Raw genomic sequence first — 15,019 nt, 5'->3', positions numbered from 1 at the left:
TGCCATTCTGGTATTATGTGTGAATTAGGCAAATATATACATATAATTGCCTCAGGTGTCCATGATCTTATCTTTGAAACTCAACTCAGTCATACTTTTATTATTGCTAAGCTTAATTGCTACCAAATATGTGATAAACTTCATGTCCTTCTCCAATCAGAATACAAATGTAAACCTGTCTTATTGCCTTCTACTTACTATATTATTACAGAGTTCTTTAGGTTTTTCTCCATATGGATGAGTAAAAAGATCCCAGATTTATTGATAATTCTGTTGTTGTTTTCTCCCTTCTACTTTCTACAATACTGTTCAAAAAGTTACCATTGGTCCTGGGGATCCATTTTCTCCAGGAAGGCCATTTTCACCCTATGTGATAAAGGGAATATTGGTCAATACATTGTCAATAATTCCACATTTGAGCAAACCTCCTTTACATCATTGTCCTAATCCCATCTTTCTCATATTCTCATCATTCCTACTACCTCCCCCTATTGGTATTTTATGATTTATCACTTGTTGTTTATATCTTATGATTAATGATTATATATTATGATTCATAATCATAAGATATAATCATAAGATACAATTTATCACTTTGTTGTTTGTATGTACACTGAGAGTTTATGCACCGGAAACAAATTCTTTGCATGTCCAATCACACTTGACTAATAATGAATATTCCCATTCCTAATCAAGCAAGAACCTAAGTACTCTAAAGCAATTTTCCATATATGGATCTCTTTCTGGATCAGACCAATTCAGTACAAAGAAGAAGGGTCAGTTTGTACCAGCTGAACCTATGCATACTATATAATTCTATTTACAAAGATCATTTTTATCAATGAAAATGTGGCATGCAAACTTTAGAAATGAATAAACAAGCAAACTACCAAACTACCAATTTCTTTTTGGAAATAATGTGACGGGCAGTGAAGAGACAAAGTAATTGAAAAAAAACCCTATTTTGCTTCATCAAATGATTAGGATGATGTTATTGCATCTGTCTATAGAGTAACCGCATGAGAAGAAAAAAATGGTATGTACATGATTTTTTTTAGGACAGCTCAATATGCAATGGTAAATATAATTCTCTATGAAATTCAATTTAATAAGAATGTAAGATTTCCAACAACTAGCCATCAAAAGCAGAGTGAAATCATGATTAGAGGTACTATATGGCCATTGTGATTGGATCCTAATGGATCAGTTTAATTAGTCTTGTTTTCATAGTTGTTCTAAGTGAATAAATATTTCATTGATTTCTTTTAAATCAACTTTTTGGGATGGGACATGGTTAATTTACTTTAAGAAGGTAAGGGAATCTAAACTCTTATCTCTAACTACTTTCTTCTCACTGTTCACAGATCGGTATAAGGAAGTCTTCAGAAAAATTGACTATCAGAGAACATAAATGGGCAAAATAAAATGTAAAAAAAAAAATCATATATTTTTAAATTTTGTGAACTGAACTTAGAATATAATCCTGATATTTCAGCAGTAATTGGATTAATCAGATTTAGGTGTCTCATATTGGAAGAAAAGTTTTGACCTCACAGTTAGTAACCTCCCAACACACTCCCAAATTCAGATGTCCATGGCAAAAACCTTTTCACCCTTGTCTAGGAAAAAGAAAGAAAGGGAAGTGGGGATTGCAAGTGAGGCATTAACATAATGAGAGACCCATTACCAGGGGGAAAAATGCAGATTCACGTGGGTTTGGATATGACCAACAGGTAAATATACTAAGAAGCCCAAGAGGCTGCACTGTTTAACATCTTCTAAACAAGAATTTTATCCAACTAAGTCAGTCTTATTGTGCACAAGTACTAAATGCAAATAGTACCTTTAGACCAGGAGCACCTGGATCACCTTTGCTACCATCTCTTCCATCAAAACCCTTTATACAAAGAAAAAAAGAAATAATATATGAATGACACATGGGAAATCTCCTAAATCAAAATACTGAACTTGGAATGTTTATATGTCTCCCTAGCTATATCTAAAGCTTATAAAAGGAGGATGACCCCTGATTTTTCTATCTACACTCCTTCATCTCCCCCAACCCATTCAGCTAAAGTTTGTTGCATCTGCTTCAGTAATTCATAGTAAGTAGTAAGTAGCTAACTGTAACATGTATGTTTCATCAACTATTGTAGTTTTCTCCAACATGGTGACATCCTGATGAACTGTATCTCAACTCTGATAAATGCCCACCAGAAATCCTTAGAAATTGCTGAAATCAAAATAATCTGGAGAGCATTAAGTTGGGGAAATCTGAAGCAGAACTAGCTGTGTTGATATCAACCCCCAATTTTTAAATTGTAGAATATTTGATGTTGAGCACTTACCCTGTGACCTTTCATTCCATGCGCTCCAGGCAATCCAGGAGGACCTTTGTGGCCCTAAGTTGACAGAAAGAGAGAGAGAGAGAGGGAGGAGGGAGGGAGAGGGAGAGCGAGAGTGAATATTAGAAGAATTGCATAAGAAGGTTATGATGATCAGGAAATGATAAACAGGCTAAAAGTTTAAGAAACGTGTCTAATGAAATAACTGAAGAATTATCAAGGGAATCAAACCAGAGAAAGCCAAAAGGAAGAAAGATCCCTAATGTAGTTAGATGACATACCATGACTTTCTGCTGTTATAGATCTAAAAACAATATTCCTCAGCTTTGATTGCAGAAAGAAAGTGCTCTTTTCACAAAATATGAATGTCACTACATTTTCTATGATTTTGTTTTTTGATAAGAAGTTGCCATGGGCAACTTACATCTTCTGTCAGTGATGCTTAATTTGATTGCTTGCTTTTGATTTATAACTTTCAGATGTTATTGCTGTAGCACCCTCAGTTAGGTTTTCACTCTCTATCTAAATGAAATGGCAGGGAAGCCATGTAAGAAAGTTGTAAGTGAAGAAAGACTGTAACAGTATGGCTATTTTTATAACTGGGAATAAAACCTACAACTTTCTCATAGCCATAGAACTAGCAACAGCAATCAATATCATTGATAAACAAACATAAAGTGGAGCAAGAATATAGGAGATCTGGAAGTGGCTGAGTAAATTCAACAACACAAAATATCTTATTTGCAACCTCATTGTCAGATCACACAGATGGAAAGGCATTTTTGGTACTTATTTGTGCATTTCTTAATTGGGGAGGGGGTGATTGATGGGACTATGCCTGGGTGGAGATGGATGCCAAAACATACCATGTTCCATTAAGGGTAAAAAAAATAGGGCTTAGTTTGATGATAGCGGGGGCTGAAGGATGCCGTAGGAGGACAATGACATAATTACATCACACAAGTGATTGAAATGGGGACGACTGAGCTATACATACACTGGAGTTTGTCAAAAGGCTTAATACCTTTTAGGGTTAGTTTCTAACATATCCTAAATGAAAACAATGTGTTTACTTACAGGAAGGCCAGGCAAGCCACGTTCTCCAGGTCTTCCAGGTCTTCCAGCTTCTCCCTGAAGGCACAACATACAATTACTACACATAGACACCAACAGACATATCCTATAGTCACTCTGGGAAGGACTAGAAAATAAGAACACATAACGATGAAAAGAAGCTTTGGCTATTTATTTGTGCTGTACTGCAGCCTGCCTTACAAGAATTAGAGCAACTGGAATATTTCCTCCCCACAGCCAAGCTATCTTCAGTAAATCTCCAGACAAAATATTTTTTTTTTCAGTGTATTGGCCAATGGTTCTCAACCTGGGGGTTGGGACCCCTTTGGGGGTTGAACAACCGTTTCATAGGGCTCACCCAAGGCCATGGGAAAAGACAAATTTTCCATGATGTTGGGAACTAAAGCTTCTATTCTGGCACATTGGAACATATTTTTATAATCCGACCAATTAGGCATTTACAATGGGGCTGTCCTTCTGACCTTCCTGACAATCAGCTTAAATTGGCACTAGACTTATGGTTGGGGTCATCACAACATGAGGAACTGTATTAAGGGGTCACAGCATTAGAAAGGTTGAGAATCACTGGCATAGGTAATCTGGCATGTCTTTTGACTGATAATGAAAGGATTTACTGGTAGTTGTTTATCTCCTGAACCATTTTTAGTTGGAAAATTGACCATAACATTATCTAGCACTTTTATGAAAGTATTGATAATAAAAAAACTTACATCTTTTCCTGAAGGCCCAGAGGGTCCTATCATTCCTGGGGGTCCAGGAGGACCCTAGAAAGTAAAATAAAGTTAAATAAAAGCCAAAAGTAAACAGATGCTTTCTTTTTTGTGTGCTTCTTTTTATATAAAATATGGGAGCTAATTTGATGCAGTGGTTAAAGCACCAAACTAGCTCTCAGGGACACCAGGTGACTGTAAGTTATACATCACTTTCTCTGTATACATGAGATTTTACAAGCATGCCAAATATTTTGATAATTGTGTAACATAATAGCTTTGGTAGTATTTCAAGGATAAGCTATTTCTATACTTCTATCCGCTTCATTCCCCCAAATTTGAAAAGTGATCACAGTTTCTCTTCAAACGATTTTTGAGGATTTGGCGAACAAAATTATGTATGTTACAGACATCTTCACTTCTTGCTTGAGAAATGGTGAGTAGGAATAAAAATTACTGTCCCATCCTAGGATGAATTATAACAGGCCCTATTAACAAAATAAAACAGCCTACTCACCCCAGCCCCACTCCTTATTCTCATCTTTATTTTATATTGTATTTATTTATTTGACTGTCTGGAAAAAAAATCCAAGTGCTTCTATGTGGAGAGATCTGAAAACTTCAGATTCTTAAACAGCCATTCCTCTTAAAACACCTACTAATGCCTGTAGAATGTGGAATCAGCCATGAAAAATGAAACTATCTCAGAAGAGAAACTAGTTTTACTATAGCCAAATACTGGAAATAATTTCATGTTTAGCCATATTTTAAATTCTTGAAAATAAATTGGTTCAGCCATTGAATACTAAATATGTTATCACAATGCTATGGGCCCTGCTTAGGAGGCACCTTCGTCTCATCATAGCTCCATTCAATTAAGTATAGAATAACACAATATTCTGTTACACAATGATTTCCTTTTTTATGGGGACATATATCTAAAAAGGTATATGTTACACTTTCTAAAAAAACGGTAGTAATTTGGTTTATTCCTCATCATAGTTGATATCTAGCAAAATGTTCTACTTATAGAGGAGCTGATTTTCATCAAATCATCCTTCCTCCAGTTGTACTCAGCACCATAGCCTTTTGGAAAATTCTCCAATCTACCAGGACATATTTTCAGAAACAGGATCGTAGAGTGGATGGAACTAGATATTCATCCTTTTTTTTTTTCTGGAATCATTGAGTTTACATAATTTTGTCCAGTCACATTTAGATGCAAATCACTGTAGGCCACTTCTGCTCTCACTCTGGTATTGCCTTTAAAAGTATAGCACTGAAAAGCTCTTGCCTATTGTTAGAAAGTTCACTGCACACACAACTGCAGCTTTTAAAACACAGTTGTGTATATGTGTGGGTGGTTGTCAATGACCTCTAAACAACACAATAATCCAAGAGGCATATGATTTCATTAACTCAAACAAGTCCATCTTATAATATGATATACTGTAGAGTAGGAGATCTTCAGAAATGAATATTGATACTTACAGGAGCTCCAGCTTGCCCAGGTTCACCGGGTGAACCTTGGTATCCATGAGATCCCTAATGAAGAAAAGACAAGTTGCTTTCATTAAATCACTGAATACAATATCCACAATCAAATTGAACAAATATCCATTATCTGAATAATCAGATCCTTAGGAACTTCAGGGAATTGGACCAGACAAATCCATACTATTTCATTTGGGTACATAATAATCTAATGTGTCTTATAAGTAATTGCTTTTTTGTACAAAGCTTTTTTTCTATAAAACCAAAATATTAGCTTTCTATGTTTATTTTGTCCTGCTCCTTCCTCTTATGAAAGGGGTTTCCCTAGGGCAGTGATGGCGAACCTATGGCACAGATGCCACAGGTGGCACACAGAGCCATATCTGCTGGCACGTGAGCCATTGCCCTAGCTCAGCTCCAACATGCATGTTTGTGCCAGCCAACTGATTTTTGGCTCACACAGAGGCACTGGGGCGACATTATTGGCTTCCAGAGAGACTCTGGGGGATGGGGAGAGTGTTTTTACCCTCCCCAAGCTCCAGGGAAGCCTTTGGGGCCTGGGGAGGGCAAATCACGAGCCTACTGGACCCACCAGAAGAAACAGGCTGTTTCTGGCCTCCAGAGGGGTGCGTGAAGCTGTTTTCGCCTTCCCCAGGCATTAAGTTATGGGTGTGTGCATTCATGCTTGTGTGATAGCACGCACACACACTCTTTCAGCACCCGAGGAAAAAAAGGTTTGCCATCACTGCCCTAGGGTGATAGTAGTAAAACTCAAGATAGTAGCCACAACTATGCAATCAGCCTTCCCCCCATATCCCTATCCTGTGGGCTGCATGGGAATTGCTTCTCATTATATCTAAATTGAATATGATGAAAGCCAGCTTGATATAGCAACAGGCTAGAAAACAGGAGACTGTGATTTCTAGTCCTGCCTTAGGCACAAAAAAGCCAGCTGGATGGCCTTGGACCACTCACTTTCTCTTTGGCCTAGGAAGCAGGCAATGGCAAGCCCCTTCTGAAATTTTACCAAGAAAATGTGTTCAGGCTAGAAGCCAAGATTGATTCAAAGGCAGCCACCCCTCCCAATGTCCAAATCCTGCTTATCTTAAACAAAGTCTATAGTTTGGCTGTGAGCCAGATGTGATACCCTATTTTGTTTTAAACACTGGAGATTCCTCAACATTTGCTGGAGATGCATCCACTTTGCTTCTTCACTAGGGAGGTCAATGGAACAATGTTTACTAATTTGTATAGTGCCAAACTATTTTCTAGTCCTCTATCACAAAGAGTTAATCCTTCGGCATTACTCAGCTGAGGATAAATAACATTTGTACCTTGGTGTTAAGGCATTTTTGAAAACTTGAAATGTCCAACATCTTTTCAAATCTCAAACTAGGTATTATATTTTTCCTCGTTATTTCTTAAAAACGCTGGTGCTTCAATAGTTATACTACAAGACAATCTTTAAACAAATGTATTGGTTCAAAATATCTTTAGCAGCCCTACTAAATAGCAGAAGGCTACATAATTTATTGTTCTTTGCTGTGCTCAAACTATATTCCTTAGAGTTTAATGCACATTCTTGCCTGGTTAGCACAATTAACCAACAGTATAAAATATAACTAGAAGCAGAAAAAGAAATGACAGATACTTACAGGTGAACCTGGCTGACCAGGAGGACCAGGAGGACCAGGAGGACCAGATGGGCCAGGAAAGCCAATACCACCACCACCCTATTGAAGATTGAAAAGATTGAAAATTGAAAAACCATGCAATGAATTACAGATGAAATGGATTTTTAATTCTATATTGAAACAGAGTGCAAAGGGCAGTGTGTGTATACTGTAACAAAAGCTAGCTATGTGAAAATTGGAAATGCTTTTAACTTGAACCACCCTAGTATTAAACCAACATTTCAGCTCAGTTTCAATTGGTTTCACTTCCTAGGCTAGTGTTAGGCAAAAATAACTCTTCGGAGAGGGGCGGCATACAAATCTAAATAATAAATAATAAATAATAAAATAAATAAACTCATTCCACACAAAGCAATGAACAAGGCAGCCAAGTTTATTTGAGTACTGTCTGTGATTAATAATGGATTCTGGGAAGTGAGACATAGGTACCACATCCCTGGTTGACCTGAGTAATATTACCAGTTCCTCACCTGGGGACTGTGCTTGTATCATGGAAAAACATGGGAAAGAAATAAGGCTATGAACTTTGAGCACCAGGAAAAAGGTACATGAGTTATTTGATGTCTCTCTCCCTCTCTTTCCCTGAATGGTAGTAACATGGCCATTTGGCTTTCTGTACATATTATTTCCCATTATATGGTTTTAAAAATGCATATCCAACTTCTCTACAGGGAGGTTGTATGGTTTGCTGAATTAGATTGGAAGGTGTTCACTCTTATCCAACTCTTTATATCCTTTATTGAGAACATACAATCTTAATAGAAATCAGGATGTGTAGGGCAGATACATGATATTTAGCCCTAAACCTACAGCTTGTCACCAAATGCTTATGTAGTTATACTTTAAGTAGTCTACTAACAGATAATTCATTATTTATAATTGTTTCAGGGGAAAAATGATTAAAACTTGTTGGCTGCTTATAGTACAAACAATACATATTTTTGAGAGCTGGAAATAGTTTATATGAATTACAATTTAGTTAAAAATAATAAAGAAAGACATTGGTGACATAAGAGATGTAAGGGCAAAAAATGTTTCTTCCAGTGAACTGCTATGGTGAAACAAAATGGGCTAATTTTATTTTGTAAGGTGGCTTTATAACTCATTAGGATTTATTGGATGATTGGCCTGTCATTTCTTCTTGTTAAGCAGTAAGTATGCAACTGTATCTTGGTAAGCAATGAAATATTAAAATACCATAGCTTGCCTTAGAATTTTGGTGTAACTCTGTTGAACCATCTACGACAGGGGTCTTTAACTTTCAGAAATGTGAGACTTGTCAACTTTAACTCCTATAATTCCTCAGCCAGCATGACTGGCTGAGGAATTATGGGAGTTGAAGTCCACAAAGTTGCTAAGGTTGGAGACCTCTGATATGCAGGGCTTCATACACTCAAGCCCAACCAGAGACCTATAGCCCAACAACTCAGGTAAGGTAGTAGGAAGTTTTGCAAATAGAATGTTTTCCATTAATTCCATTAATTCCAATGGAAATGATTTATAAAGGGGGAAATGCAGGGAAAGGATCTTTGATTGCAGTTACCCATTCTTGGATCCATTAAAAATGCTATCGAAAATATAAACAGGGATCAATATTGGGGCCTTTAATTTTTTTTAAAAAAAATACAGTCCCATTGGTAGGATATGACCATAGAAGTCTTCCTCTGCTAGGTGCTCTGCAGTGATATTTAATATAAAATTGAATAACTTCACTGCTATCTGGAAATTAAAAGAGTTGCAGTCCAATTTATATGAAAGGTCTCTAGTTTCTGTTGTCCTTCGGGCTATGCATTCCCAAAAACCTCTTCCGTGAAAAAAAACAGGACCTCTCAGATACTTTATCAACCAAAGACATGAAAGAAGAAGACATTTCTGGTCCATACATTTTAGATGCAGAAGCCAGCAATAAACTACAAACAACGGAAGCTGTGAGAAGGAAAAAATGGTGAGCAATTGGAAACAGATGAATGAATTATGACAGACGGACGGATGGATAGATGGATGGATGGATGAACGAACGAACGGACTGAAAGTAGAAAAACTCTGTGAGGAACAGAAGACAAATGAATTTCATGATTTGTAACATGGTAGCAAACGGACAACACAGGAGAGAAGTAGACAACCAGGAAAGTCTGTTGAGAGTACTTTTAATAGCCCAGCATGGGGTCAATTGTTCTTTTCAGAGATTATGCTGATATCATACATCCATATACAGTATATATACACACACATTTTTACGTTTTGTCAAAATATTTGCTTTCTTTGATTTTTGTTTGTGCACAGAATTTATATGCTGCTTTTTATTTTTGTAGAAAAACTCAGCAGCTTACTCAAGGTCCAGGTGATTAACAGATATCACTATGAAAAAATGTAGGTGCCTAATGTCCATTGGTATAAACCTGTGATCTCTCTACTTTTTAGGCATTTACTTGAGGATAAGTTGTGTGATTTTTCTAAACACTGAAACACCACCACACAATCCTTCTCTTTACCTTCTACAACAAGGTGTTAAATTTCTGGCTTGTAGGCCCAATGTGTCACACACTACCCACACCGACACCCAATTTAACAAAGGGGGGGATATGATATGTGATGCTGCTGTGATTACTTGAGTTTGACATCCCTGTTCTACAACATCCTAATCCATCTCAAAGCCTGTGCCTAGATATATAAGAGGGAGCACCATCCCTAGTTAATTGAATTTTTTTTAAATCCAAAATTGCCTCATTTAATCTTGATTTAGTGTTTGCAACCAAGTTAGAGCATAGCTTTACTTTGGAACATCATGTGGAATGATTGATCCGAGTATATTAAGAGAGGCTGCAAATTTTTAAAAAGTCAAGAAACTATCCTATGTGAAAAGAATGCTAAACAATTAGTAAGTTGATTTATTACCCACTCATATCTGCATTCTGGAAATAGCAAATACTGTCCAATAAATAGCTCTGAAAATTGTTATAGTGGAGAAAAATGAAGAGAAAGATCTAGACAAAAAGAATGGGAAGAAGAAACATTGCAGGAAACACAAAGGAACAAAAAAGCAGGTGATGAAAACAGCTGAGGTGGTGCTATAAAATGTAGAAAGGAAAAGAAACAAAAATGTGAGGCAGAAACATCAAGTAAATCTTTGGTTTGATAAGAGGTTTCAAGGAGTGCCTCTAATCAGAATTCCGAGAGAGAGAATACTGCTTTAATCCAGTTATGTTTTAGGCAATCATAAATCAGTATTTGTTTGCTAGATAACCTAAAAAGAAAAGGGGGGAAAAACCATTTAAGCAGCATAAAGGTCATGCTACTATCTTACATTTGAAACTTTTCCTGGTCCAGCTTTGACATCATAGTCATACTGAGGAGAATAGGTCTGCAGTAGAAAACAAATTGAAAAGAGAAGTAATTGTTATAAATGGACATGTCAGCAATTGAAGGGAACATAAGCCCCAGCATGTTACATCCCAACAGTTTGGAAAGTTACAGAAGAGATAGAGCAGTGGGTGAAAAATCTGTGAGTAATAATTCCAGTTATTGCTGAACCAAAGCATTTATTAGATACAGTGCAGTACTGGGTTAGTACCATTTTGCGCTTGGTCACAACACTTCTGCACATATGCAGAAGCATCCTGGGTGGGTGGGAGGAGCCTACCACCATCACCGCTACCAGTCTGCAGAACCGAGAGCAACCCACCACTAATACAGTGGCTGGGGATGCTGGAAATTGTTCCTGGGTGACCAAAGGCTTCCACTTGATTCCACCAGGATTGACATCAAACTTTGCTTAGAAAAATAATGTTTGAGGAGGCCCAAAAGTACAATCAGAAGAAATGTGAAAAATTGGTTGGCTAGAAATCCAGTTATGGGGATAGGTAGAATTTTTCCAATTCCAACTCAGTCGGTGTCAAGTCTTGCATCTCAGTACATGTTCTAGAAAGCAAAAGTCATATTAACTTCAACATGGAGTTTTAATGGAAGAATTGTGGTGAGATACAGCATGCTGGAAATTGTAATAGGAACTCCAAGCCATTATTTATTAGTGAGTTCATTCAGGTGGGATCTCTTTCAATACCGGTATTTTAAAATCTCCCCAAGCCTTTTACAACACAAGCTGAGCTGCCATTTATGAGGTAAGCTACTGATTAACTCCTCTCTCATTCATTAGCTGTTTATGGCTAAAGTTGCCATATTGAACTCAATCTTCAGAAACATACAGTTCCCCGCAGAGGACAAAAGAGCTAGACAATTATCATTTTTAGACATGCTTGTCAATAGACAAGAAAATGGAATGGCAGGGTGAGAACCTACTGCTGTACCCAGCAAGCTAAGCAGGTACTATGTGAACAATTCAGGCAGAATGGGTACCCACAAGCATTTGTTACAAGATGTCAGCATAAAATGATGGGAAGAGAAAGGGAGGAAAAAACAAGGTACAAGACCAACTAAATGGCACACAAACATCAAAAACATTTTGGAAGCAATAGAATGCAGCTTCTGAGATTGGCAAGTGGGCATCGCATACCACCCACAGGCTACAATATGAGGAGAAATGATGCGTTGTAAAGGTTGCTTTGAAGTGGGAGATATTTCCAATATAATTAACTGGATCCCCTGCATGGATTGCCTTTGTAGGACAGATGGAGAGGAAGCTGACCACTAGATTGCAAGAACATAAGCAAGTGGTCAGATGAGGAGACCCGAACTCATTGGCAGTCTCACACTGCAATGAACAAGGGCATATTTTCAATTTTGCAGACCCTACAATTGTTGGATAGGCCGGCACAAATACAGTAAGGGAAGTGATTGAAGCCTGGGAAATGGCCCCTAATTTGTCCTCAGGAGTGCTGATTTACCACCAGCTTATCAAGTACTTAGAAGGCAAGGTCTTGACAGCACAAGGAAACAACACCCAATGACCAACCCTGATTGGATCTTGCTAAAATTTTCTATTTCATTCTCAGACTCTTTAGTCTTTCACAGCCTGTTAATTGGAGATACCATTTCAGGTTTATTGATACAATATCAATCTGTTTTTAATGAAAAATGTTAATTGAATTTGTTTTAGCTACTTTTTAATATTTCATAATAGTTATCACATGGTAATGACATTGGTTCAAAATCAACGAGAGGCCAGAAGCACAGATTTCCCAAAGTTGGAAGTACAGAGTACATGCAGGTTGACTGCCTCTCTAATTCTCTAATATCTCTTTGATTATCTCCTTTAATTTAGATTTGCTATGAACACCGCTTTCTACATCTTCATAAATTTGGAAATTTATTTATATCTTATATTAACTAGCTCTTTAGTAAACTGCAGACAATTGCAGTAACATATGGCATTATCTACAGAATGTGTGAGAGTAACCTGGTTGCCAAGCTATATATGCTGCAAACACGTAACATTTATGATTCTTGCCTTGTTCATTCCAATTTTGGCAGGGATGCCATAGAAATAATTCATCTAATTATTCCCTATGCCATGCTGGCTGAGTAATGCTAGGAGTTGACGTCCATGCATCTTAAAGTTGCTGAGATTCAAAAACATTGATCTAATTCATCTTTTAACTTTTTTAAAATCCCTTTGTGTTTCTGAACCAATGGCATGCCAAGCATTGAAAATTACCTTTTACACACAAGTAAAAGATGACAGAGAGAATGTTACTTACATTTCCATTGAAACTTGGGCAATTTTGGCAGACTCCAGGGGGGCCAGGTTGACCAGGGTCTCCTGGCAGGCCGGGGATACCAGGGGATCCATTTCTTCCAGGAGAACCAGGAGAACCCTAAATATAATTTTAGGAGGGAAATGGGAAAAAAATGAATATCATGCACCTTCAAATGGTTTCTTATTTAGGCAATGCATGGAGTGCTAAACAAAAGGAATTTTGCAACACTGAAGTCTTATTTATATGCATATGTGCACACCCACCTAATAATATAGTTATATTAACTATAGGTAATTGGGGAGCTAAGATCCTTTATAGTGGATCAATGCAATCATTTTAATAATAGGATGCTACAGCTGCCCTGTCTTTTATATCAGCTCATATGTACTGACAAATCAAATCCATTCATATTCTGGATATGTTTCAGTTGGTTTTGGCACTGGGCCCCCAAGACGTAACTCAGAATTTAAATCATAACATTTCTTCAAGCCTTCATGGACTCCCTCTGATGACACTGTGGGTCCCCAGGAAGTTGGGGAACCACAGCTACAATGTCCTTTCAAAGATGTTGTTCAGATTCTTTCCCAAAGGGATCTGGTGAAAAAGTAAGAAATCAGTGCTTGTCTCGGGTAGTGAATTCAATGGGACCAATAAACTTGGACCAATAAAAGCCAGCTTCTTCAGGACCATAAGGAAGTCCAAAAACATCTTCTACCCAAGTCAGATTAGAAATCATTAAAAAAAAAAGGATTTATGGTGTATGGCATCAGTTTACATTGTAGTGGTAATTCAAACTTTATGTTACTAGGAGAGATAGAAAGCTGGGTAACTTGTACTGTGATGGTTACAATTTTGCAGCAGAGATGTACTGGCTACAATGAAAGATCAAGGGTAGTGCTACCTCTTGATTACAATACCTTGAGTAGAGTAGAATAGAAAGGCATATAACATGCCTGAGATAAACATATATCCATCCTAAGATAAAATACAGGAAATAGTATAAGGGCAGACTAGATGGACCATGAAGTCTTTTTCTGCCGTCAGTCTTCTATGTTTCTATGTTTCTAACTTGTTGCCTTGAAATTGATAGATTATCAGTACTTCTACTTCAGCTACACTTGATGTTATGTCCATGCTACTTGCCTTATTTCACATCTCCTAAGTAGTCAAATTCAGTGCCCTGTGATGAAGATAGTATGATATGGAAAAACCCCAGGACCTCCACAACAAACTGGTAAGTGGAAAAATAAAACTCAGCCTTCTTTGTGTCTTTAAAATACAAGCAGATTTGAACAAAATACAAAACAACACATATTAGAACAACACATTTTTCAGTATGTGTTTCAATCCAGACAAATGAGTATATTAGATTGAAGCACATACTAAAACATGCCTTTTCTGCAATAAAAAAAATCTTTTAAAATGCATGTTGTTTTTAATGCAATGTTACAGATATATCTTGCATAAATAGGGCAGATTGAACTCTCCAGCCTTAACTGTATTATCAAACATTTCTAATTTCAAGCAAATGAATATATTAATTGAACTTACGGGATCTCCCTTTGGACCTTTGGGTCCTGTCTTATCAGGCTAGAAGGGAAAACAAAACACTGTCAGGCTGAGCAATAAAAATAACACAAATGCAAATGAAAGCAATTAACCAGAATTTCAAATAAAACAAAGGATGTAATCAAATGAGTGAAATGATATGGATATACTGGTACACGATTAAGGGTAAGCAGGGATAATTTACACCCTCCAGATCTGGATCACTCCTCCCATCATGCCAATCATTTGGCCATGGTAGCTAGGGCAGATAGGACATGGAACCACAGTGGCCGGGGTGATGTGTTGGAGTACAACAACATAGGGAAGATCATGTTTCATGTATGGCTTACAAACCCAATAGCTGTTGCCCGCTCCTAATATTACCTTACCTTATATACTTTATATTTTATAAAGTAAGTAAATTTAATCCCAGGAATATAATGAATCAGTACTGAAGTTTATCACCTTTTTCATCTTTG

At 37.1% G+C, this 15,019-nt stretch overlaps 1 protein-coding gene across 1 annotated transcript in view; it reads right to left on the bottom strand.

Moving 5' to 3' along the window:
- The window catches only part of COL3A1 (collagen type III alpha 1 chain), a 79,789-nt gene that overhangs the window by 32,754 nt on the left and 32,016 nt on the right, over positions 1-15,019 (bottom strand). The window contains exons 3-12 of the mRNA XM_070731916.1: positions 14,544-14,582; positions 12,993-13,109; positions 10,643-10,699; positions 7,300-7,377; positions 5,642-5,695; positions 4,151-4,204; positions 3,423-3,476; positions 2,349-2,402; positions 1,844-1,897; positions 322-366 (exon numbers count right to left, since the gene is read on the bottom strand). Of these exons, the coding sequence (XP_070588017.1) occupies positions 322-366; positions 1,844-1,897; positions 2,349-2,402; positions 3,423-3,476; positions 4,151-4,204; positions 5,642-5,695; positions 7,300-7,377; positions 10,643-10,699; positions 12,993-13,109; positions 14,544-14,582 (606 nt within the window). The remainder of the gene's footprint in view (positions 1-321; positions 367-1,843; positions 1,898-2,348; positions 2,403-3,422; positions 3,477-4,150; positions 4,205-5,641; positions 5,696-7,299; positions 7,378-10,642; positions 10,700-12,992; positions 13,110-14,543; positions 14,583-15,019) is intronic.

Source organism: Erythrolamprus reginae, chromosome 1 (assembly GCF_031021105.1).
Source record: "Erythrolamprus reginae isolate rEryReg1 chromosome 1, rEryReg1.hap1, whole genome shotgun sequence".
Classification (NCBI taxonomy): Eukaryota; Metazoa; Chordata; class Lepidosauria; order Squamata; family Dipsadidae; genus Erythrolamprus; species Erythrolamprus reginae.
This window is presented reverse-complemented; position numbering and strand designations above follow the sequence as displayed.